Below are 27,164 nucleotides of genomic sequence, written 5' to 3' on the forward strand. Positions count from 1 at the left end.
CTCAGCCATGTCACACAGCCCTGCAGTACGTGCAGTTTGCACAGTTTCGGAAATGAAAAAGAAAACTTCCCTTTAACAGGTGCTTTCACTCTTCTGCCACCAAATACAATGCACTCGTTGGATGTGTTGTAGAAGTATTCATAACTCTTGACCTTTTCACATTTTGTCATGCTACAAACACAAACTTTTAATTATTGGGAGAGACCAAATCAAAGTGATGTAGGAACGATTGGTTTGCGCACTGTATATATAAACATACACACACACACACACCCACACACGTATGTATGTGTGTATGTATGTATGTGTGTATGTATGTATGTATAAATATATAATGTAAAATACTATATAATTGTAATGGTGAATTTTTACAGTTAACTTTTGAGATTTGTTTCCTCGTCTCTCCTAGAAACTTGGACTTCTCATTCAGATTCAAGGGCAATAAATTTAGCTCTCTAATCTAATCTTTTTGTGCAATCAGCAGCTGGCAGATAGTGAGTATCCAGAATAATTTAATCTCTCAGTTTCCCAACACTGTGACAGCACACTGTTTATATTACTATTAGACCAGATATAAACTGGTCTTGCACAGCTGACAGTTGATAGCTGATCACATTTTGACTTTCAGTGTTTGTCCTCTGAGGATTTTGCTGCTCTTACATGTAACACTTACAGGTTGCATTTTATAAATTGGAAATTTCTCAAACTCGGCTATTAAATTTGCCACTCATTTTGTTCAATCAAATTAACCTTGAAGAGAAAAACAATGTATTTCTGAACATAAGTAATTTTTCATCCTTGACAATGTTCATTATTTTTGGGATGTTCTTATTCTCAATAGAGAAGCAAAGAAATTACTCCTGCTGAGGAACAAACTTTAAATGTGGTTGGCTACTAAACATATAAGTTTGACTAAATAGGATCTTTTGATAGCTTTTCCAGGTGTGTATCAGTGGGAATATGTTGTACTCGACCACACTGTTTGCTGACATTGATGGTAAAACATCAAAACCATTTTCAATATATAATTTATTTTCTATATATAAATTATTTTTCTACATATAATTTATATATAGGAAATGCACAATATCTGACCCGAATGTAAGAATTCAGTCCATGTATATCCTCTAATTATACGACAGAGCGTATCATGTTCAGGATATACACTCCTGCAGATTTATAATTTACAAAGATTGTTTTCAGCAATGTGTCAGATGTCTACATTGGTTAATGGCTTGTTTAAATTACTGGAATTAGACTTCCATGTGATGTGGAAAGCAATTAGGGAGTACAATACCATGGATAGTGTGTGTGTTCAGAGGATAATGTGAATTTAGCTCTGTAGGCTACTTAGAGAGGTACTGTGGGAGTAATTATCTTCGTCTTCTTGGGTCTCATAAATATCTGCACAAATATTGATCCTTATTCGTAAGATGTTTGCATCAAAGGATTTATTTTGCAATGATGGACAGACATTATTTTGCTGTATTAAATACAGCGGAGTGGAAATATTCTACTCAAAGATTTGTTCTATTTTGCTTTTTGTCACAGTTAAAATGTTTCACATCATTAAACAAATTTCTATGAGACAAAGATAACCAGAAAAAAATAGAAAAAGAAGCCTTGGAACTCCACAGAGCCCCGAGTGAAAATGTTGGGGCTCTGTGGATCAGTTGTGCTGCCATAAACAGTAACAACAGACGTCCGTAAAACTGTCAGCCTTTAACATCACTTTGGAGAAAATTGGTCCCACTCATCTGTGAAGAATTGTATTGATTCAGCCACAATGAAACAATGGAGGATTTTTGAGCACAAAAGGGAGTATTTAGATAATCTCGCTGTATCTCAATCCAATCTGGACTTCATTTCCTTTTTTGAGTTTTTTAAGATGACATTGCTGTTGTTCTGATAACTTTGCTGCAGCATAACACTAGTGTGACGGAACTTGGGTTTACAAAACGAAGGCTGGACATTCCCCATCAGAATTTTATGCTAAGATCAGAATTCATGTTTTCATCCATTATGACAAATCATCCAGGTCCTGAAGCACAAGAAATCTATTTTGACACTACAGCTTTCCATCTAAAATAATCTTTGCTGCTTCATAAAGCTCATTCATGAGAAAAGGGAAGAGATTTTGTATTAAAATTGCTCCTCTTCTCTCTGGTATGGAGTTACATCCACTGTGTTTGTCACCTTCCTAAAATCATGACTGATATCATGATTTTAGGAAGGTGACAATATGATCCTTAGAGAACTGGTAGACACTAAGCAATAAGGAGAAACCGTTACATCGGCATAATACTTTAGTTTTAGTAGAGGATGTCCTCTCTGAGTGTTTTAGTAGCTTTTCTTATACAATCATGACTGTAGCTTAAATAAAAAGTGAGATTTGACTCCTGCAGCTCTTCTCATCTGCTCTGTTCTGATGGTTCTGCTGGTGAAAGTGAATGCAGTTAACAGCTATTGAACATGTTTGGCATGACTTCAATGTTTAAAGCACCTTAACGGTCAGGGTGTGTTGATGGACCCATTGGATGACATGTAAACAGTTTTAGGGTTAAAGCAACAACTGAATTCTACAATTCACATTTTTCTCCCATCAGCATGGTAAATTTGGAGGTGAGGGAGGCCCGAGGGCATATGTGTCAACACTAACTGCAGCTAAGCAGCTATAATGTTACAACCACCACAGGCCCGGGTATTAACAAAGAACATCCGGGTGTTCCCTGGGGCTGCTTTTAACAGGCTCCCAGCAACACATCCTTTAGGTGCTGTGAGGAGACTGTTGGGGGTTTGGATGGTTGCTAGCAGACACTAGATTTAGATCTAGAGATTTTAAAAACAGAATGAACAATTCAAACAGTTTGTTGTTTTTTGTCATTGAGGCTTTTGGGTTGCAGTTTTTGCAAGGTCCACTGCTGTTCGACTGAAGTGAGGCTGCTGCTATTCATAAACTCTGTTCTCATTCATTTAGAAATGCTTGAATTAATGCATCATGCAGTCCAAAGAGAAATTAAATGTTTCAAACTTTTTTCAAGAGTCGTTATTTCAAATGATGATGGCTGTGGAGAGGAAGGACTTCTTGTAGCAGACTGGATTGCAGTGAACATGAAGAAGACTATGACGAAAGACTAACCCATTACAGTGTTGTGAAGAGGATGCTGAGGGTTATTCACTGTGCTTTATGTTTTATGAAGCATCCGTTTTTGCACAGCCATCTCCAGAGGCTCCAGCGCAGTTCACAAAACATTCAGCATTCTTCACCAGCTTGTTGAGCTTAAGTCGCAAGACCTGATACTATTCCACCACATGATAGCAAAATAAATGACACTCTCCACAACAGACTTTTAGAAGATATGCAGCATCTTGCCTCAAACAACAATGGACCTAGTATTCCTCAAGTACAGTCTGCTGCCTCTTTTTGTATAAAACGTGACTGTCTTCAGTCCTAACTGTTGTTTGCGTAAACACTGAGGTATTTATACTCCTCCACTTGTTCGCCTATGATGGAAATAGTTTTACACACTACTGTTTGTCTTAAATCTAAAATCCTATTTGTTATTTTGGTCACATTCAAGAAGAGAGGATTCTTTTGACACCATTACCACAGAATGGTCCACCAGTTCTCTTTCTCTCTGTGAGGATTTGCTGACACTGGAAAAAAAAAAATCAGGTTCAGTAGAACTGCCAAAGTAGATTTAATGCAAGTTTAATGCTAGAATGTGGATTTTTTAAAGCTGCCGCATGTCTTTTAAGAAAAATAAGTTTTTAACATATTTGTTTAAACTGTCACAACGTCATGGCATTATAATTTCGAGTTCCCCCACCTCTTTCCAGTGCTCCTATTGAAAATAGTGAGGAATCACAATAATATGAAACAAGGACAATGGATTTCAGAAACGGAGTGGAAATCTTTACTCTGACATGGATTATGACCATGAAACAGCAAAGGTTGGACTGAATTCATGGTTTTGGCTTTATGAAATGAGCCATGTTTTAACGTCTTTGGCTGCTGGTTCAATGAGTTTTGCATGTAGTGTGGTGATTCTGGTGTCACTGGAAAGAGCAGAACTTAGATTTGAATCTAATAGGTAGTTTGTGTGGGTAGGACCATATTGGGCTGCCGTGTGTTTTACCGCGTCTTTAGCGTCTATTTATGTTTATTTTTTTCATTTAACTGCTTAGTGTTGAAGGTAGAAAATCTCGTTTATATCATTTTGATAAACTTCTGCCTGTTACATGGATATGCTATATGCCTATATTGGTTAATGTATAAAATGTGTTTGGATTGATCACCCAGAATGCTGATCCATTGAACTGGATCGGAGTTCAGTGAAATTATTGAACATGCTATCAGACATGGTATCTATTGTTATTGATCAGGTGTCTATCACAATACATATATTTATTATTATGATATATATTATTTTTTGTCCAGCCCTAGTTGTAATGTGAAAAAGTTCCAGTAGTGGTTATACTTTTACAAGGCACTACTGTAGCCGTCAATGAATTTTATCAACAAAAATAATCAACAAATACACAAATCCCTCTGTCAGTAAAGTTCACAACCTTGCACTTTCCAAACTAGCTATAAAACTCTGGCAACAAGCAGAACAACACTGCTTTATTCATAAATTATAGAGTTGCTGATCTGCCCTTTCCCTGGTTTTCCACAAATACTAAAGACTAGATTTAATGTGATGAAGCTGAACCTTGCTCTTTCAATTTACACAGTGATTCCACCTGCAGAACACTGCCTCAACACCTCTCTCTGTTCCTGTATGGGTAAATCCCAAAAGGTATTTAATTTGTTTCCTGCAAATAGCTTACATTTCATAGGTGTGTTAGAGGATGTCTACTTGAGTTACTGCACTGCTTCAAACGCCTGGAGCTATTAGACTTCTCATGAAACCGTGCCAGAGCACCGTACTATCAGGGCAGCATAAATCTAGAACCACAATGGAGACACAATCTCAAAGGAGAAGAACACATTCTGCTTTACAATGCGATTTTCCTACTTGGTAATGAGTTTTACTTTATTAACTTTTTATATTTGGATTTGATGGGAGCAATATGAAGCCTCTCATTATACTGAGCTTTGCAAAAGCTCTTATTACCATTGTAAGACAGCAGTCGCTTCAGGTTTTTTTTGTGAAATTACAGCTGGCTTGTGTTGCTTTTTAAGATGGCAATGAGCCAGAAGAAGAAATGTTTAATTTCTCGACTGAAGCTTTATGCCTGTAAAAGATGTACAATAACGGTCAGCAAATTTCTGAGTCAGCTCATTAATTGTCACAGGAAGTAAAAAAGGGAAATGAAAAATTGATTAGACTAAATTTAATTTCTTTCTCCCTCTTCCCGGTAATATTTATAATAATAATAATATAATATAATATTTTACAAGAACGAGTGAGCATAAAATTTTGCACTTTTTCTACCTGTGCCTCAGTTTGAGGGAAAAGTGACAGAAATATATATATTTTTTTTGCCAAAACCTGCATAGACTTTAAATTAAAGATAATCAGGTTTTCCTGCCAATAAAAAGTAGAAATTTTTTAAAGTTCCCATTGGTGACATTTTAGAGGTCACTTGTTCCAGACTGAGCCAGAATTATGGCATAAAAAACATTCAGCCAGAGCCTCACTGGTCTCAGCAGGGCCTTAGAAGTCTTCTGGGGTGAATCATGAATGCGTTCCCCATCAGGAATGATGGAGAATGCAAGTTCCCCAACTGCTTTCAGCATGCACACTCCAATATATGCCATGTAGTTTGCCTATAACACTGAACTGCAAAATTTTCACCTTTCATTCTTAAAAATGTTGTCATTTGATACCACTTAAAAAAATGTTAGGAATAAATTACTTTGAAAAATAATAAAAAAGTTGTATTTGTCCTGTTAGGAGTATGGATATGCATCTATATTTGAAGAAAAATAATACATTGGGATTAAAACCTATTAACTCCGTGAAGGAAACTGAGTTTTTCTCACTGCAGTTTCAGGTTTATAGGGTTTTTTAAAGAACAATTCAGCATCAAGCTTCTCAGGCTGGGTGTAATCAGCAAACAGTGATTAATAAAAACACAAAATTGGATTTTGTGCAGCTTGCAGAGTACTGCACCGGCTACGAAAGCCATCTAACATGTCTCTTCTCATGTTGCTAATGAATTGATAAAAAATCTTAAAATTTCTCCTCTTTACCAGCAAGGTTAAAACTGATGGTGCAAAAATCTCCATGATGTGTAGGGAGAAATTCTCTAATCTGTAAAGAAACTTCTTGGTGTGGATGTGACAGCCTAGGCAGTTGCACTTTGGTAACATGGTCAAGAAAGCAGCAAATGAAAATGTGTTAATGTGTTAATAGTGTCAAGGCAGTCTTCACACTGAAAGAGGGTTTTCTAGATTTAGTCATGTTGGAACAGTCAAGAGCATCCTAGAAACATGTTTAAATCTGGTGTGGACAAAATCCTATGATGGCTTAAAGTCATACAGTAACTCAATAACTTTAAACAACTTAATTATTAAGGCAGTGTTGCACAAAAGTCTGATAAAAGGCCTCTAGTGAAATTGAGATGCAAAACATGTTAAAATATGAATACTTTTATGTCAAAATAGAAGGCATTGTACAGCATCATTGATTATTTTGAAGATTTTTTAAGATACAGAATCTTGTGGAGAACAAAAAAGTATGAGCAGTGAGATGTGTTTATATATAAATGAAATATAACCTCAACATGCAATCCCAGTCCTGATGCCGCACACACACACACACACACACACACACACACACACACACACACACACACACACACACACACACACCCTCACATGTTTTTTCTTAATAATAATAGTAATAATAATAATTCACAGTAACAATAGAAAAACATTTACATCTGTGAACTGGCACCCTTTAATAATACAAACACATTCTATACATACATGTTTTAACAGGTTAGAAGGGTTTTTATCATAACTCTGTTTTACTCTTCTCATTATGTTCATCTGAGGTATTTGTTCTCCAGTCATCCCTTAACCACTTATTGAAAACAGCAACAGGGTCTATGTTCCAGTGTTTATGGAAGGATATAGGCACCTGGTGAGCTAAGAGGTCCTTGGAGTAGTCCTCTGGGCGCGCCTGAAAGCAAATAACATATCCAGTTATTTATATTTCAAAGTAGCCTCAGTAACACTGAATGAGAAAAAACTCAAGGGAATTATTGATGTAATTATGACCTCAAATAATAAAATGTTAAAGCAGAAAAGCACACGTATAAATACTTAAATGATTGATATATAAATTCCTCCTTGCCTTAGGGTGCCTTGGAAAAACCATAATGACACTTAAATTATTTTTGAACATTTTGTTACATTAAAACCACAAACCTTAATGTAATTTATTAGAATTTTATATAATAGACTGACACAATGTAGTATATAATTAAAGTGGGGAAAAATATGCATGGTATGGCCTACATACCTATTGCTGAGTCTTTTAGAAAATTTCTAAGCCTTGCACATGTAGAGATCAAATTTATGCCCATGCAAACTATCCCACACTATGTTAGATAGGATGAAGACCGCATGCCTTACTGCTAATATTTTCTGATTCTTATTTCCTAAAAAAAACAAAAAATCTTTGCACTTTATAGTTTTGCTGGTTTGTCACATGAAAATCCCAAATAAATTAAAAGATGTAAAGATGTTTGTGGATGTAATGTGATGACATTTAAAAACTTTTAGAGACATGCTTTGGCACCAGATGTTTTAATATTATGGGATTTGCATTAAAGATGCTCACTTTGCAAACTTTATTCATCTCATAAAAGTGACTATCCTTCATCCTTCTTTCATCCATTTATTCAACCATTTATTTATTTTCATCCATTGTAATTGCTTGTTTTGTTTTTAGACCTTTGTAGCCTTTGAAATCTCAAGATATAAAGGGCATGATGAATAAAATATATTATTATTATATTGTACAAAACAGCAGCTGTAAGGTTCTGAAAAGCAAATGTGGTCTACATTAACACTTATATTATCGTTAGGCAATTTTTTGTTACTGTTCTTAACACATTCATGACTGCGACAAATACACAGCTCAACAAAATATTGATGATGTTTGCTCACCATAACATGTAGGACTTTTTCTCTATGGCTTTTGCTTTTGTAATTTTGCTTTTATCCATCAAAAGGTATGATTCAATTATTCTGCTTTCTGACTGAACATTCTTTGTACCAATTACCTTTTAGAACCACTTCAGCTAAGGTTCAAACTGAACTTAGCTCATCCTAACAAGCAACATAACACTTCAGAGGAGAGTCAGGTCAGGGGAAATTCCTGCAAACAACCGTCCACTCTTTGAGGTCTGCAGCACAAAGTTATTGCGCTCATTCTAACAAAAACGCATCGTGCAAACTCACCACTTTTTTGCCGCCACTGATTTTCACTCCACTGAAATAATGAGTACATCATGTTCACACATAGAGCTGACTATCTGCAGTGAACTCAGATTTTCTCTATCTCCTTGCATGGCTGATTGCTTCATGACTGACTGGTACATGTTCTTTCATCCCCCCCCTTAACTCTCCTTGTGCATAAAATATTCCAAAAACAAGTCTAATATCCTTTTCCTTATGTCTTTACTGCAACATGATAATCAAGTAAAAATAAATTACTCAAAACTTTGGAGTGTGTCAGTCCATTTGTAATTAATTAATTAATTAATTGATATGTGTTTCACTAAGTGAATTGAGTTGCTGCAATAAATGAACCTACTATGCAAGAAGCACAATTCAAGGCAAAATAATAACTTTAGAGCATTCTATCAAGATAACATGTCATAAAACATTGTAGCTACAAAAAATAAAAGGAGAGACATTGAAATGAAAAATCTGAATACAACCTGGTGAAATAGTGGACTGTGTGTGATGGGAAGCCCGAGAGCATTGAGGCACATTCCCAGCACCATGTCATCAGGCGCATCGTTACTGTAGCACTTGCAGCCGCTGTTAAGAAGTCGGACCACAGCCTCCCTGCTGAACACCATGCTGCAGCAACACAGCAGACATTCAAAATAAGGCAAACATACGCCAGCCACTGTGGCAGCAAAGTAAATCAACAGTGTACAGACAGGTTACACAACATAGAGTCGGCGACAAATTCACTGGCACCACTGCTAAAGATGTGTAAAAAGATTTGAAATGATTTATCCTGAAGAATCAGAATCAGATTTATTCCCAAGGTCGTGTGGACAAGCAAGTGCTCACTGCATACAGACAGCAAATATATACAAACTGTAGAGGAAATAAAGGATAAAGGAACTTTACGTGCATCCATTTGCAATCATTTATAAAGAGAGAAGAGGAAGGATTATTGTGACAGTGTTGTATTTAGTGTCTTACACGGTAATTGGTCATTTATGTTGGCTCATTATCCTGTTTAAAGACCCAAAGATGACCCATTTTACATTTACTGATAGAATCCAACAGATTTGCATTTAAACTATCTTGTTGTCTGAAACAGTTTATGATGCTTTGTACTCTAATAAGGTCAGCAGAGCCTTTGGAAGAGAAAGAGTCCCAGAGCATCACAGACGATACAATAGGGGCAACTTTTGTGCCCTGGGTGAGCCTCTCCTTCTGCCACCCCATACACAGCCAAACACACCGCCGCTCCTCTGATGAAACCCATTTTTCAAAAAAGAAAAAAAACACAACCTTCTTACTCTGTAATTTAACCAGAAGCATCAGAAACCAAAACAAATTTCTATTCTAGACTTATTAATTCTATGCAGTCAATGAACTTTTTAGATTTTTATAAATGGAAGAAAAGGTTTCAAAGGTCTACAGATTTCATTGGAGAACTGTTCAGTCCAGTTCTAAGTATTTCATATTTTAAAAAAGTAAATGTAATTAAACATCTTCAGTGTGTATTGGTGGTATATTCAGAGATTTACAAATCAGGGAACTTAATTTAAAGTCTATTCTCTGAGCTACAAGAAGCCAGTGTAAGAGCAAGTGCTCTTACACTTAAATAAATAAATTAAAGCCGATGTGCTTTAATTTATTGTTTTACTGGGAACAGTGCAATTTTGGTGCAGTTTCTGAAAATTGCCCAAGGACAACACAGGCTGGCTAATAATACACTCCCAAACAAGAGTTAGTGTCTAATGGTAATGGAGACTCGGTGACCCTGACAAATCACTCTTTTTTGCAGTTCTCCAACAGTGAGCTTTGGAGTTTTCTTTTTCTTTTTTTAGCCCATCTAAACCTCTTCTTCAATTTTGTAGTGCCAAGAAAAATATAGGGTTCCTAGTCAAGCCTCGTGGTCAGCTGTTAAAAGAAGAAGCACCTCTCTGTCACGTCATATTTTCCCAGAAAAAGATTCATGAAAGAAATAATGAATTTCTGAGTAGAAATTCTCAAAGAGTACAGTATGAAAAATCATATTTCTTTGCATGTCTTGGCACTAAAGAAATACTTTTTCACATTGAACTTTGAGCAAAGTTGCAAACTGAGCTGTTACTTGCTAGAAATGAGCAAAAGCTACAAATGAAAGGAATAGAAAACCTGTAAGCTACCGGAGAAGTCACTCATCACCTGTGATCTTTTTTTTTTTGTGGGTGACACCTGAATGAGGAAGTGTCACAGCAACAGCGAGGTCCTTAAATAGATTTTTCCTGCACCTCTCACTCTCAAGTTCAAAATTCATCTTATGTATAAGCTTTTTCAAACGACCGAACGCTGCATCAAAGAATTTTAAATAGTAAAGCTAGGGCATTAAAATCAGAATTTGATCAAATCCACTTCTTGATAAGCTGATTTTTCTACCATTGATTAGCAATTAGTCCTTCTGAGAGAACCATGGAAACCATTGAATAACTGTCCTGTCATATCAGCTGATTAAAACTGTTTATCGACTTTCTTCTGTGGTGATTTACTTCAAAATATTTCATCTCTGTAGACAGCAGCCCTGTAAACAAGGTTTTCCTAAAAGCACACTCAAATGAAATCGCAAAGGTTATTCTGTAAATTAAAGATAGCTGGGGTTTTATCGCATGCTTTATAATTCATCTGCTGCTCCTTATTCCCAAAGCATCTGAGCAGTCAAACTTACCCTCCACCTCCTGTGATGTAACTGTAGCCACCTTGGCTCAGTCCGTAGCCGTATCTCTCTCCGAGGCACACCGGCGCGGAGGGGTCGTAGCAGCTCAGCAGGATTCGTAGTCGGGGGAGGCTACGAAAAGCACAAGTCAAAGGCATGACACACACTCTCATCACACTTACACACGTGTGCCTAAATGACTATAAAACGCTCCATTTAGAAGCTGGGACAATCTTTCTCCCTCCAGAGCCTTCTGCTTGAAAGGAAACCTAACTGCAGGTGAATCCAGCTGGAGGTGTGATTTTAAATCTTTGACAGGATGTTAAGTGACTTCTGGCATTTAGGAGTTTTTCTCTTTCACTCTGCAAATTATTTTAAAGGTTGGACTAAACCTGTAAAAAAACATTTATGAATAAATGTCAGCGAATCTTGGGGGACACAGTGAAGATATCCCTGACGTGCAAAAGTAAAAAACGGCTATGCTGAATATTCTTATTAAAAAAACCTTACCTGATGAGTGTGTCATCATCCACAATAACAAGCCACTTGGTGTCAGGCACAGCGCTGCTCAGGAATCGCTGAAGGATTGCAAATGTTTTCCCACAATGACCTATGAATGGAGGCATAGCATCAACCAGTCTGACTGAGTCACATATTGACCATGTGCAGAGCTGTGGTTCGCAAAGATAAATGACCCTGTGAGGAAAGCGAGGCACAACTGCATTTGTTTAATTGATTTACAAAATTCACAGAACTGAGCAACATAATTAATGTCAATTTATCATGTTGACCCTGAAGAGCTTAAAAAGCACGAAGCTACATATGTGAGCAAAAGTCTTAAGACCTGATGACATTTTTTTAATGTATTGAAATATTACAGTCATAAACCTTATTGTATTTCATTTGGATGTCAAATAAAATATCAACACAAAGTAATGAATAATTGTAAAGAGGAAGAAAGTTGCATAATGTTTTCAAATAAACATGAGAAGTCTGGCATCCATTTCTATTCAGTCTGATAAATAAATACATTTAAAAGATCCTGTGAAATGCAGGTCCCCTAACTATTAAATAGAGTCCACTTGTGTATTTATTCTCTGTATTTAGGCCGTTGCTCTGCGCTCAGGGGTTTGTTAGAGAACAATAATGAACAAACAGAGTCACAAAGACTAAGGAATACAGCACACAGATCAGGGATAAAATAGTTGTGAACTGTAGGTTCAGTATATAGTTCAGTCCATTATCTGAAAAAAGCCAGGAGTAATTTAGACTGAAAACTTTCTAAGACGCTCCTCTCCACTCTACACCAAACAGAGGCGTTGCATCACTTGGTTTTCTCTGCAGATTCGCCCACCTGAGGCTTTACTTCTCACCAAAGTGAACCTGTTGCTATTCTGCATCCAACCTGACTGAGAAGAATTGGTCCCGATTTCCATCTCTAGATTTTCAAAGCTGGCAGAGATGTGTGGCAAAAATAACTGCAAATGTAAAGGCAGCAAAAAGTCATTCTAAACAGTTAACCTTTCACTCAGGGGGGCTGAATAGATGTGCACAACATTCCAGACCTTTAAATAGAAAAAATAAATACAATTAAAAAAACATAATTTTCTTTCTACTCACAATTATGTTTGTATCTCACTTAAAATCCTAGTAAAATACGTCAAAGTTTGCGGCAGTAATTTGACAAAACATGGAAAAAGTTGTTTTTGCAAGTTGCCGTATGAAGAAAAAAAAAAGATAGAGTAGGAACTTCAACCAGATTCTATAACAGAAACATTTAGAAATGTAATAAATAGATGTGAGAAAAAAGCTTCAGAATATGCACTACTTTGTGTTTGCAGCTTTTGCGTGACAGCCTTGTGCATCGTAAGCATAAACATGCATCACTTTTGCCTTCTCAAGGACACCGTACGGTACTGTATATTTGGCTCCGGGTGCACATATCAGCTACTCCCTGAGATCAAACATGTGAACTCAGGCTTACTCTGTCTTTGCTTCAAAATATTCATATTTGTAAGACCTACTTTGCACTTCAGCCAATATGATTTCCTAGAGTTAGAGTTTTTATTTAAAAAAAACTTCCAGCTAAACTTTGCCAGCAGTAGAAATGTCAACTTACTGATATGTTAGAAAAAATAATGAGAGTTTGGCAGGATCGGTCGCAAAGATGAAGTGTTCAGCCTGACATGTTTGACATGACAGGCAGAAGGAACAAAATGCTATGCCATCTCCTAAAAACAAAAACCCATAGTATGGTTGTGAACAAACAAAACCAAGAGCCAAGAGAAATGCACTCGCCAGATTTCAGATGTCTACACAGCAACGGAGGCACAGAAATCCCTGGTGGCATGCATTACTACGAATCCTGAGACCTTGCTGTATTATTTATAGGGAACCTTAGGTATTTTTTAGTCTTTTCTTTGCTGAATATAAAATGAGAAAGGACACTGACAGAGATATAATCCAAAATCCCATTTTTTAGGGCAGATCTTCTAACAACACTGGTAATCCTATTTCAAACAGGAAGTGGTGAGTAATGCTGCTGACACCAGAGAGATGAAATAAATAACTTCTTTTGTACTTTCTATGATCACAAAATACACACACAAGACTTTAAAAAATCTGGTAAATATAAAGCTTCTCTTAGGCTGTTTCTATATGTTATTTATTTTTTTTAAGTCAATATGCGGTAAGGAGGGAAGAATGTGCATTTTCTTGTTCTGCCACAAAAATTTCAGGATCTGGTCTCATCCTTTCTTTCCATGCACAGACTAGATGTCAAAATACACATTTTGTGAGAAGCTGTTAGTTTTTCACCTAACTTGGTATCACTTTGTGACAGCAGGGTAATTAGACAGATGGTCTTTAATTAGGTCATTGAAGCAAAATGGAGGCTGTTTCTTTAAAGGGGCAGTATGTGTTTCCTTAGTTATAAAAATTGTGTATATATCTGACACCGCAACTTGGCACCTTGAAATTGGCCTCTGTCGCTTTAAGAAGCTCCTACTCTTTCTGAAACTCTGCTTTCAGCACATCACCACAACAATGTTCCTCCATTAGGCCATTTACAAACGTTCTTAGGAGTGCTGGACAGAGAACTAGTTTGTGAGCAAAGCCCAGCTCCACTGCTAGCTGATGCCGTCGCTAGTCTGGAGGAGCTGAGTGGGGAAGGCGTTGGGGAGTGCTGCTCTGTGAGGTGGAAGCTCTGCTGGAGATTGTAGCTTCAAGGAGGAGCTTTGTGGAAATAGGCGGCACTTTGAGGGAGAAAGTGTTCAGGCAACCCCCGAATAGCTGCCATGGGAGATTAAAGGATTTCTCAAACATGCAAGAAAGAATTCAAGCAACACTGCAGGTATGTTTTGATGAGGGACAAAACCTAACATGATGTAAAGCTCAAAAATGTTCCTTTTACATAATCCTTTAATTTTCTCTTTAGTACAATTTAGTCTGTTTTCCAACTGTTTTCTTTTGTAAGCTGTAATTTTAAATATTTTAAGGACATAGGACATAACTAAGGACATGACATACTAATGTTAAATAATTATTAATAGTCATGTCACACTGTTGCATATTTGTTTTCCATCTCCATGTTGTGTGAAAATACATAGCTTTAGCAAAATAACATTCCAGCTTTGCATTTGATCCCAAACTGACCATCTCAGGTTCAAAGCACAATGCGCTACACACAATCTATAAGTGCTCTCTTGTGGTCAGATAATTAGTTTGATTACTCAAAAATATATGGCCAACTCCACTACCAAATCAGCCACTTCAAACATTTGGCATTTAGAGATGACTCAGACCTCATTAGAGCAGAAAGAGCCTATGATTAGGATATCATTACATGAAATAATCTCACTCTCAGGTCACTGTAATGACTTTTCTACAGCACTTGGGAAACTTCCCAAGTGCTGTAGAAACATTCAGTGTCTTACTGAAGTATTCATACAGCTAGAATATTTTCACCTTTTATGATGTAAAAGTCACAAATTGTAGGAATATCATTGTATAAAATTGTAAAAAAAAAAAATGCAACAGTTGATTTTATTCCTTTTTGCTCAGGCTTTGCTGCACTGGATAAAAAAAACAACAACTCTATTTTCAAGTATTGTTTTAAGCCTGGTTTCTGACTGTATCTAAGAAACATGAATATTCTTTAATCTGATTGGCTCCATTATATTACTGACTGTGTGTTTGGAGTTATTGTCTTGCTGGAAGTAACCTTTCACCACAGTCTAAAGCCTTCTGCAGCTTTTAACAAGTTTTCTTCCAGGACCTCAGTTTGTTATAATGTGACTTCTTATTAACTTAGCTTTTTACTACAGCTATGCAAATTCAAACATTTTGTTTTGAAGTCATCTCACCAGAGCATCTTGTACCAAATGTTTGTCATATCCCTTGGCTTGTGGCGAACAATGAGAAATTATGATTAATTGCTTTTTGCTCATCTTCTTATAAAAGGCACAAACATGTTTTTTACGCAGACTGATCATATTGCATTTTTTTTTAGGTTCAAACTGCAATCCATCAATTCATTTTCTGCAGCCACTAGGAGCCTTGTGCCCGTCTCCAGCATTCGGGTGCAAATTAAAATCAGAGTTCAAAATCCATCTCATGCACATGTACTCCAATATATGAAATCTGTTATAAGCTACATTTTACTGACAGTGTTTACTGACAGAAGCTTTGTAAACTGGCTGTTTACCAAACCCCGATTCCTGCCAACATTAGATAGATGCCTCCTGAAAGCAAAAGTCTGGCATACATTTCAAGTCAATACTGTGAAGGAGACACTATCTTCGGGATGATCCTTGAGAGAGACTTTGCCAGGAATCGCATTGAATAAATACTGACATAAATCTTTGGATGAAAAAAGCAGAGCTGCAGCTTTTTGTTGAACAAGATGTCAAACAAGATTTGGTAATGCACTTTCTCTTATTCTGTTTATGAGAAATGAAAAGACTTTGTGTTTTCTGGTGTCGGGTGTTTTGCGTTGGTTATTTATGCACATCTCCAGTGTGTTTGTTGCAAGCTCAAGATTTAACTAAAACAATATTTAGAAATATAATTTTAATTGTCAACTTCTTTTAGGATGCAGGAGCATATGTTTAAGTTGCCTTTTTGTTATATGACACAATCCTATAGTATAACAAGTTATGAAAAAACAGTGACCTGCCAGGGTATTTATTCCCCTTGAACTTTCTTACAGTTTGAGACACTACAACCAGTACATAATCCCAGCTACTGTAACCCTTCAGTGAAACGTGGGAATCATTTTCTTTTCAGAGTTATTGGGCATCTTCCAGGCTAAGGGGGACTACATACAAATAAACATGACACCTTAAGACAAACCATTTAGAAAACATACATACTTGTCCTACTGTCACATAATTATGCATCAGTTTGTGTTGATCTGTAACGTAGCATTCAACACATTGAGGTTAGTTGTTTTAAAATGACTAAATGTCCTGGAATATGAATATTTTTGCACAGCAAAGTAAATGATTCCTAATTGAACTTAAAGTGACAGAACGTCTTTAGACCTGTTTGGTGTTGAAAGACCAAAGGCTTAATTTATCATAATATAACAATAATATTGATCTGGCTTTTAAAATAAGAAATACAGTGTGTTAAGAGAATGAGTGTTGCAGTGGCTATTGCTCAAGCCTATTTAGCTAGATGATGCTAGACATTTCAGCATAATAAATTCACCATTTTAATACACTTTGTTTTATTTTTTATCTATCAATTGGCCAGCTCATTTAATCAGTCTCATCACACATTCAGATACAAGGATAAAAAAATGCAGCTTTGCGTAAGGTAACCGAGTGATGCTTCATTTGTAATCTTTACTAAGACGATAATGCTATTGTCAAAGAAGAAAGTAGAAAAAAGGTATTTTGAAAATGTGATTACCAAAAGATTAATTTAGAAAATACCAAGACATTAGTGCAAAAATTTAAATCATTAGTTGCAGCAATTGATTCAATTAGCTGTTGTAATATGGGTTGTTTGAACAGGCCCACATGACATTTTCAGTCCAATTAATGCTTGAAAGCCTTAAAGCCCATCTCTCTTTCTTTTTTATTCTTTATTTTCAAAGATTTCCTGTCAAGTTGCAGCAGAATGGTATTCCCATTGCATAAACAGATAGTGGAAAATAAATTAAGGATGGTTTTATTTTGATAAAGATCCAAGAGTTGGGTCATTTCGAAAAAGTAAGAAAAAGAAAAAAACGTCAAAAGAACAGAAAGCAGGCTGCTTTCACTCAGATGTGGTCTGGCTATAAACAGCAGCCTATTAGAAATGCATTATATGCTGCAGAGTGGCACTCTGCTGGCCCAGGGGACCACGCTGTCACCTCCCCTTTCAGTCCTGTCATATGAGGCTTCAAACTGAGCACTTGTAATGTCATCTCAAAATTAATAACTTTTTTTTTTGAAAAGCTTTAGTGAGCATTAATGCTCACTAATTAGGTGAACATCCATCTATACAAGCATTAGGTTGTATAGATGGATGCTAACTGCAACAATGAACTTTCTTCATCTAAAAGAGAAAATTAACCTGCAGGTTATATTTCACGTATTAGATGAAAGATTTTATCATTTTACACCTCAAATCAAGTGACAGCTGATAAAGGTTTTGAAGCATTAAAGGAAAACTGACACAGACAGCAAATGTGAGAAAAAAAAAATCTAACTCCAGGATATAAAATCTACTATTTTCTTAATCTTAGAAAATCAAAGCATCTTTTCATTCAGTATTTTTCTGGCTGTTGATGAGGAAAGTGGCTATATTTCACATACTGACTACATACTGACTAACCGCAATGAATGTTTGGTTACGTTCTTTTTTGCTGTCGTGTTCCTGTTTTAAAGGAGCGAGTAAGGATGTAGCAAGAACTCGTAGTGTGAAATTTCATGATATAAAACCTGCACAATATTTCTCGTCACAGTTAAGCATGTGTGGCGTTACTGGTAGAGCGGGTGCCCCATATTCAGAGGCTATTACTCCTTGAAACAGCTGTCTGGGGTTTGATTAGAGACCTTCAGACCTTTAGTCCTTTTCTCTTTGCCCATTTCCTGTCTAATTACTGTGAATAAATGCTACTGGTACCACAAAAACGTTTTAAAAAATCCTTTCGCAAAGTACTTTCCAGTTACCTTCAGTATACCACTTCATCTGAGTGAGTGTCAGCGACTGTTGTAAACCTGTGACTTAAATATGAGTAATTTAATGAAGCATAAACACCTTGGGTGTAAATAATAACTTACAGAGCTACAGTTTTATAGGTTATTCCATATGTCCTTGTACAACCATAGATTTCTACATAGTATATTCTTAAATATGCAAGTAGTGGCCCAGGATTTTAAAGCAAATGAAATCGACTGCCTTGCTAAGTTTTTGTCTCATTGTCATGATATGAATAGTATGTATGAAATTGAAGAGTTTTGAAGTCTGTCTCATTGGTTGACCCAAGGAATATTTTAGCTGAAATTAAGCTTGAAAAATCAATGACCAAATACTTTTCAGGGATTAATAATCAATTACAATGTCGTAATGTTCATCTTAGCCACAATGAAAGCTCTCCAAGTTTTTCCTTGTGTAAAATTATAGCTTTTACATGCAGGCATGCTCATCTTGATCCAGTTAGGGATTATAAGTTGTCTTTTCCATCAAATTAGCACCATTTGTCATCATGATCCAAAAGTTGGGACCATCCAGTTATCAAATGTGCCAGAGTGAACCGAGCAGGACTGCCTTCTCTCCATGTAGTGACCTTAGAATGATGAAAAACCAGCTTCTGCCAAGACCCAATAGTAAGTGAGTTGAGAAATAAGTGGCAGATCGGCAAAACTAGACCTGAGAATTAGAAATTAGAAAAGGAAATGTGAGAGAATCTGGAGTGACAAATTGGACCTCATAGAAGCTGGATTCTTTTCGCTGTTGCTGTTTGCTATGACTGACTAATGAAGGTGGTTCTAGGACTTTTGTTTTATTCACTTTCCTTTCTTTGTTCAGGCTTTGTTCTTACAATTCAGAAATAAGCGATAAAATGTCCTTCCTCATGACTTAAGAAACCAATACGCTTCTGGTAATGCTCAGATTTGTAATGAGTTTAATTATGGTTGCCTTAGTATTTACTTCCTGAGGTATCATTCTGTCTTCATTTAGTGGGGTATTAATAAGAATTAGTCTTGTTTTGATTTATTTATTGTTGGTTAATTTATAGATTACATTACGTTAACCACAGCAGCTGTTGGTTGAAATTTTTGTCTCAACATTTGCAATAGGGGTTAGGGTTTACAGCAAGGTGCATTGTTTGGAAGAGAAATCAAACATTCTTACTCAAAATAGGAATGACTCAAATAAAAGTAAAGAAAATTTTCAGGTGATTCTCAGGAGCACTTTACTGAGTTTCTGCCAATTAGTCACTCAGATTTATAGACTAAACTGTTTCTTACACACATATTTGTGTTGTTTGGACTCCAATCTAAAATCACTCTGTAATTCCAATAGATTGTTTATTCTCTTAGATGTAGAATTGATTTTAAGTTTTAATACAATGCTCTGACAGCAGCTCTATTGTCTGGCATTTTACCAAACCAGTCGATGATGGGATGTGGATTGCTGCCAGCACCAAGTTGTTGCTTTCCAAAAAAGAACCTGGCATGCCTTAGAAGACAAATTATAGAGGACACACTCTCTACTGCTTGATCTTTTACAGAGACTTGGCCCAACATTGACTTCCAAAAATACCAACACCAGTTACTGGCAGGAAGGATGTGTGGATTTTTCTGGAGAAGAAAACTTAGAGGTGGAATGAATAAAAGGTTTTGGTATTAAAGGTAATGTAATGCCCAAACACACAGAAAATTCAAGCTGATTTTTATTTTTATTTTTGTTAAAGCGCAGTTAGAAGAAGGCACTTTCAATTACAAATATGCAAACAGGAAAAAAGAGACGTTTTACTTTGAAATGAATCCAAGGATCAGTCATAAGGAAGAAGATATGAAAAATGCGATTAAAAATATGTCTATTGTCACTAACATCTTGAGTTAAGGGGTTTAAATAAAAAATCAGAGCTATTAAGAGATTGACATGGCAAAGGTTACTGCACCTTCATACCACTAAATCTCAGTACTGCAAGTCCACATTTACCAACAAGGGGCCAGTGGCAACCTACCTCCTTTAGTCTCTGAAAACAGGTTGCAAAGCAAACTTGTTAAGGAGCTAGAAAGCAGCAGAAGCAAGAAAGGACTAGACTTTTTTAGTGCAACCTTTACCCACTCTATTGAAGGCTGAAAATGTCTACAGCCATTGCACATCCCATTAAGTTGCAACATGAATCACAGGTCCATAGAGCAATTCTTGTGCCAACGGCAATCTCACTGTAGAGTAAGTTTGGCTCCAGCCTCCAGCAAGAACAGAGGCAGAGAGCTTGTGCTGGTTTTATGTGAGAATTCAAAATATTACCTATTACACAAAAAATTTGAGAATGCTCTCTTGATCTGCTTCAATTTAATGTTATAAAGAATTTCTAAATTTGAAAATGTTTGGGCATTTGACTAAAATATGTGAGGTGTCAAGACAAAATGGCTCAATGGCAGAGACAGGAAAAAATAGACCTTCCTGACAAGTTCATTCAGAAATGACGTGACTCGCACTCCAAATCTTGCCTCGGGGTGAAGCTTATATAAAGGTTTACACAAGGAAAGGCTGACTCTGCCATATTAAAATACTAATTAGCATATCAATAAATGTATTCAGCTAGAAATGAGGGCAAAAAAAAGATATTCACCATTTTGTCGTCCATTCCATCCATATAACCGTCCATCAGTATAAGATGCATCACAGGGACACTTGCTATGTCCCAAGGTCTCCTTCTTCCTGTCAGTTATCTGCAGGGCATTCCCTGAGGGAGCCTCCTTTGGGATTTGTTGCCAGGTGCAGCTTGAGGTTGCTAACAACTAAGCAAATGCCAGACTGTAATGTTTTCCTCTGGGTTTATTTTTGTTCTTAGAAAGTTGAATTACAATTTCGTCATCTAAAATCTTCTAAGATAAAAAATTTAATTTGAGTTTATGTAATAATTAATGGATTGATTGTTTACCTTTATTGTTGGATTTAAAAATTAAATTTTTTCACCTATACCCATACTACCCTTAGGATTGTATGATTTTTACAGGATGTGAGGTATCTTGTAAGGTAATTTGTACTATTTTATTATCAAATAAGAGCTTAAGAGAAGTGATTCAGCAACATCTGCTAAGAGTGAAAGGGCTGACGTGTGTTGGGTGAAAACAATCAAATTTGCATACAAATTAACTAAACATTTCCTCTACTAATACAAAAACAAAACTGCTGTTATGAAGAACCAAGTGAAACACATTAGTCTAAAAATATCTGTGAAAAATAGCAGATGATAATTTAACAACTTGTTCCAACTAGCGTTTCACCCCTGTTATTGTTCACAGCTGCCAGAAAGGCCCTCCCAATATTCAAAAGTAAAAGGGACACACAGATGCATTTATCACCACCTTGCAGTTTTCCTCTGAAATATTTTTTAAAAATTGAAAAAATAGGTGGGGATCTATCTACAAAAAGCTGACACTGAACGAAAAAAAAGCTAGTGTAATAGCCTATTATTTTTTCATTTTCAGAGGTAACATAAACACAATTTTAGAAACAATCTGTGGAGAAATTCCCTGCTGACACTTCATTTACTTCCAATTTTCCTCCAATATTCGGTTTGAATTACATTCCCTTCACAAAGCCTTAGACTGTGTAACTTTCAGCCTCAGTTTGCCAGATCATTTTTCATTTACCAATGTGTGCAGTGCAGCTGACAGCGTCAGCCAAGGCCACTAACTGCATCTACTGTGGAGAGGCTGAGGGTGTTGAGGCTTGAAAAAGGAGGACTCACCTCTCTCAGTGTTTGGCACTCCTAAATTAATGGTTGGTATGGAAGGCTCGGCGTGGTCGCTGTAGTACTCTAAAAATAAGGCATCCTTTTCCCAAGTCTTCTTTATTACTGGAACTAGAGCAAAGGGCAGGAAAAATCAATACAATATTCACAAAGTTTATGAAATAAGCAGGTCTTTGGTCTCTGAGGGGTATACACAATTTATTTTGCAGCTGATCTAATTACTATTTTATATAAAGTGAAAGCACAGATATAGAAGTACCCCATCTTTCTGTCTGATATTGGTGAAATGTTTACTTATTGACTGAAAAACCTAAACCGATCAAAAAAATCTAATTTGGAAACAATGCAGACACACGATAGTGTTTGATTTAATATTTTTTCTTTATTTGGTAAAACTTTAAATTAGCACATACGGTATAGCAGATATACAAAATCTTTGTATATCTTCTAAATACCCAAATAATGCAAGACTGAATTTTTAGAGTCAAAAGTTTATACAAATAAATGCTCAAATACATTTATCTGTATTTGAACAACCTTTCAGATTATGTGACTTGAGCCAAACAGTTGAGCCAAAAAGATTATTCTTCCAAAAGCTTCACAATAGTTTGCTGGAATTTTATCCCATTCCTGCAGACACATGTGGGGTCATCAAGGTAGGTCAAACCATTTGAGCCCTGCCTACAAATTTTCTCAGGAAATTATATCAGTGCTTTGTCAAAGATACTCCAAACATTTTGCTTTGTTGAGTTTAAGCTCCTTCACACCTAATTTGGTTGTATGCTTTGGGTCATTATTCATTTTTGCCAAACTTTTAACTGATGTTCTGTGGTGTTGCTTCATTATCTTCACATAATGTTCTTAAATTCCTAAAATGTTAGAAGACAGTGGCATGTAAACGGTGGGTTGCCAGTTCAAACCACTGCTCCATCTGTCTCAGTTGTCGTTTTCCTTGGGCAAAACATTTCACATACCTTGCCTACTGGTGGTGGTTAGAGGGCCCAGTGACGCCGACACATGGCAGTCTTGCTTTTGTAAAGTGGCCCAGAGCAGCTGTGGAAACAATGTAGCTCACCACCTTCGGCGTGTGAATGACTGAAGGCACTTTGGTCTCCTCTCAATTAAAGGTAAGCATTAGACTGAATGAAATGCATGGTAATATTGACTTTTTTAAATCTAACTGCGGAGAAAATTGTTTCTTTCCAAATGAACATCTCACATTTACTCCTTTAACGAATGCCAGCTGGCATATGTACACAAAAATCATTTACAAAATGTGCTCATTCAATTGCCAAAAAAAAAAAAAAGATTTCTCAGTAAATGAGACAATAGAGAAGAATTGTACTTCGCCTTCTAATATCGAAAGGTTTACTCCCATAATATTATTATTGTAAGCGTTACTGGGCTAGATTTTTCAGAAATACAGAATATGGAAAATAGTAATAACCACCAAAGCTTATCTGTCAGAGCTTGATCTTTTTTTTGGAAGCCTTTGTTATCTGATCCAGGTATTATCAAGCATCTCCAGTCTAGCCAGCTTTATTACTTTGTGCAGCTGTGTGATGTCACACACATGTTACACATAGGATGTTTACTGTTGTTGCAGCAGTCATTCTCTAAATGTGCTATCAAAGCATATCATTGCTTCCGGCAGGGAAAAGGATTAGGCTTTTTTTTAAACCAAGTGAGATATTGAATGAAACACAAAACATTTCTATGTTGCTTACTTTATAAGTCTGAACTAATCTGTGTTATTAGTAACCTGATTATTTCCATTCTGCCAATGTCTTAACGTAATATTAACAGCTTGGAAAAGGAAGCAGTAATTAAAGTAATTAATGAAATTACATTTCAGGCACTCCTTTTAAATATAACACACAATTTGTCCGATCTCTCTATAATTAATTTGCCATTTGCTCTATTGACTTAACCTACTCCATTTTCATCAGGTTAAAATAGCAGCAGAACTACTGTGAGAAGCTTAATGGTGGCCAGAATGTGCCAATAGGAGTTACTGTTGGATGAGTATGCTTTTCCAGCATGAAACACAGTATTAAGTACTTCCAGGGTGAAACACAGCATTAAGTATTTCACACGTTTTTTTTTCTTTTTACTTCAGTACAAATAAATCCTTTCAAACATGATGGTAGAGTAATTTAGTGAAGGATTTTAGTATAATAAGAGAAGGCACTCATACAGTTTCACATGTCAGGGGTAAAACAAATCCATTACCCAAAACAGCAGGGCATAAATGTGAAATATTTACATGAAAATTAAGTGGCTTTTTTCTCAGAGTGAGAGCGTGACTCACCTCGTTCACTGTGAAACTTTCTGCAGGTTTTCACAGCAACAAATATGTCTTCTTTTTTCACAGGCTCCTCCTTGTGAAGAAAAGATCAAAATTGAGTGGAAAATATGGCGCATGAGTGCTAAAACAAACTCATCGTTGTGTCTATAATATGTTTTTATGATCATAAAACATTATTTTAAAAAATATATTAAAAAAAAAGTTCCTTCACACAGAGTTAGAACAGTATAATGACATTAAAAAACAAAATTAATATGAATGTGGATGGACATTTCAGGCTTCTGGAGAGGTCTTTCGGGATGCAACAAGAGTTCAGGTCTTTCGAGATGCAACAAGAGTTCAGGTCTTTCGAGATGCAACAAGAGTTCAGGTCTTTCGAGATGCAACAAGAGTTCAGGAGCCCACCCAACTGTTTCGAATATCAAAAAAACCTTTGCACTGAGATCAGTGGTTCAGTACACCGAGGTCCCTGATGTGGTGTGCAGTAGCCTGTTAGCAGCAGCGGAAAGTTATCCATGACATCCGACCCACGCGCAGTTGAAAGAATTTGAAGTGGTGCTCTCCATGCTAGCCTGATGCCAAAGCTGCAACCTCGTCACGACTAAATCATGCTGGCTGTGCTCCAAGTAAATTACTGTATTGGCGACAGGGTTGCTATGGGCATCGAGTCCTGCTGCTGTTAGCCTCAAACAAAGCTCAAATCTCACGGTGTGAACTATAACTGAGGTTGAAGGTGAGCACACATCACATATTCTGAGAAATCCTGTATATTTTAAGGTAAGGTGGTGCAGATGTGGTGGGATGGACAGCAAAGTAGCAGGGGAAATCCTATTTGGCCAATACTGAAAGCGTAGCAGCATCTTGTTTTTCCTCTCACTCAAATTATTTTTGCATTTTCCAATTCGGCTGGTTTGAACAGACGTAGATGTCCTGGAGATGGTGAGGTAATTTTAATCAAAGTGTAAGATAACATTTTAACAAAGTCCTGTTCTGTGTTTGTGTCTGTGTTACATCACTGCTTTTTAAATTACTATTATTATTGGATAGAGAGAGAGAAGCTTAGGGCTAAAAAACAACAAGAGGATATTTATCCTAAAGAAACTTTTCTACAATATTCAAATGTCAAGTAACATGAACATAACTAAAAATTGCCCAGCAAATTTTAGGGGGACTACATGCCTAAGAAAATCATGTAATTAGAAGACTGGAGTAAAAACTGAAAATAAAACGAACAACAGAAATCTTCATGATGCTAATACTTTAAAAAGTAAAAGAACTTGAAATCAACAAAATAATGTTTCACTTGTACAAGGCCAGGCATGGTTGTGCAGAAGTCAAACTACAAAGGTGTGTAACACTACATGTTTTGATATTGATCAGATGACAAGTAAAAACAGGAGGTATTGGTATCGCTGATGATGATATTTTTATTATTTAAGTCTGATATATCATCAGATTTCTTACTTTTAGGTCTGACTTTTATCTAAAAGCGTTTTTACTTTTAAAAACACAGCTATGTTAAAAATGTATAACCTGCATAGTAATCTCTATCTAATTTTAAACAAACCCAAGCTGCCCATAATGCAGTAATTTATTGCCCACCTATTATCTCTCAAATATATGGGAGAATCTAAAAAAGATTACCACCCACATAATTATTCTTCGCTGATCTTAAGTTCAGGACTTTCAGACAAAATATTTTTTTTAAATCTTCCAAGATAACGGCACTAAGTGCAATGTTGAAGATTCGTTGACCAAATTCCTTTAATTCTTAATCTGTCTTTTTCTGCTCATTCTTGTTTGCCTGCCAAGACCTCATTGGAATATTAGATAAAAAGGCCTGAAAACCATGAATGTATAATGGGAAACCTACCACCAGCCAGTCCTGAAATGTCAGGCATACTGAGAAAAAGCATACAGGACGTGATGAGTTACTGCCAAAAACAAAAAGGATGTGTTGCACAGCCCTCTGAAAGTTGCCCTTCATCTTGGAAAATCTGCCTCTCGAGAATCTGGACTTTTTTGCTGACAGTGAAGCCAGATGCCATTCTCAATGTACTTGGCAATTTACCAAGCAACTATTTTATAAAAAAGGCTGAAAATGCCACGTCACCTTCTGTTTCCAAGAAAAACTTCTCCCTGAATAGTTATTAAATTCATGACCTCTACTGTTTTATGTCGAAGATAATGCTGTGGTAGTGTTTTCTGTTATAAGACACAAACTTTATGAGGACCGTGATGTCTTTAAATAGGATGGATCATGGCAAACAAACCAGACTCAAACTAAAGTTGCACTGGTTGTGTGTGTGTGGGGGGTGTGTACATGGTGCGTGTGTCTGTGTATGTCCTTTGAATGCTAAAGATAGTGATTTCTGTTTCAATCAAAAGTGTCTTATAGGGAAGGAAGAAAAATGAATAAAGACACCTTCCACTGCTGTTCTGGCAGCACAAATATATCTCAACTCATCAGTCAATAAATCCACAGACACAAACACATCCAAGCAAAACTTCAGCTTCTTTCCAACATTACTGACATTTTTCTCAGGGTTGTCAACAATGTGAGTCTTACAGAATTACTTTTAAGTTGTTTTTTTTCCTCTGGAGCTAAAAACTGATCTTTCCTCTGTACAACATTCAGGATTACTCACAAGTTTTCCTGGTGGACACTAAAATCACCACCTTTAATGTGGGGATATTATGTAAAATTGTCTTTTTTGATGCTGTTGCTTTAAAGTGGGAATTCATCTCTTCTACATTGTGTCTTATGTGTCTCATCTTCCTCTCTACGGGGTTTAGGCCAGGCCAGTTTGGTGACCAGTCG

At 36.4% G+C, this 27,164-nt stretch overlaps 1 protein-coding gene across 2 annotated transcripts in view; it reads right to left on the reverse strand.

Moving 5' to 3' along the window:
• Positions 1 to 6,826: 6,826 nt before the first annotated feature.
• LOC102225693 (beta-1,3-glucosyltransferase-like) overlaps positions 6,827 to 27,164 on the reverse strand; it is an 82,626-nt gene continuing 62,288 nt past the window's right edge. For both annotated transcript variants that reach the window (XM_005796865.3, XM_023351158.1), the window contains exons 10-15: positions 24,347 to 24,416; positions 22,033 to 22,146; positions 11,616 to 11,715; positions 11,118 to 11,237; positions 8,905 to 9,049; positions 6,827 to 7,136 (exon numbers count right to left, since the gene is read on the reverse strand). In XM_005796865.3, coding sequence (XP_005796922.2) covers positions 6,969 to 7,136; positions 8,905 to 9,049; positions 11,118 to 11,237; positions 11,616 to 11,715; positions 22,033 to 22,146; positions 24,347 to 24,416 — 717 coding nt within the window. In that variant the 3' untranslated portion in view covers positions 6,827 to 6,968. The remainder of the gene's footprint in view (positions 7,137 to 8,904; positions 9,050 to 11,117; positions 11,238 to 11,615; positions 11,716 to 22,032; positions 22,147 to 24,346; positions 24,417 to 27,164) is intronic.

The sequence above is a fragment of the Xiphophorus maculatus genome, chromosome 18 (genome assembly GCF_002775205.1).
Source record: "Xiphophorus maculatus strain JP 163 A chromosome 18, X_maculatus-5.0-male, whole genome shotgun sequence".
NCBI lineage: Eukaryota > Metazoa > Chordata > Actinopteri > Cyprinodontiformes > Poeciliidae > Xiphophorus > Xiphophorus maculatus.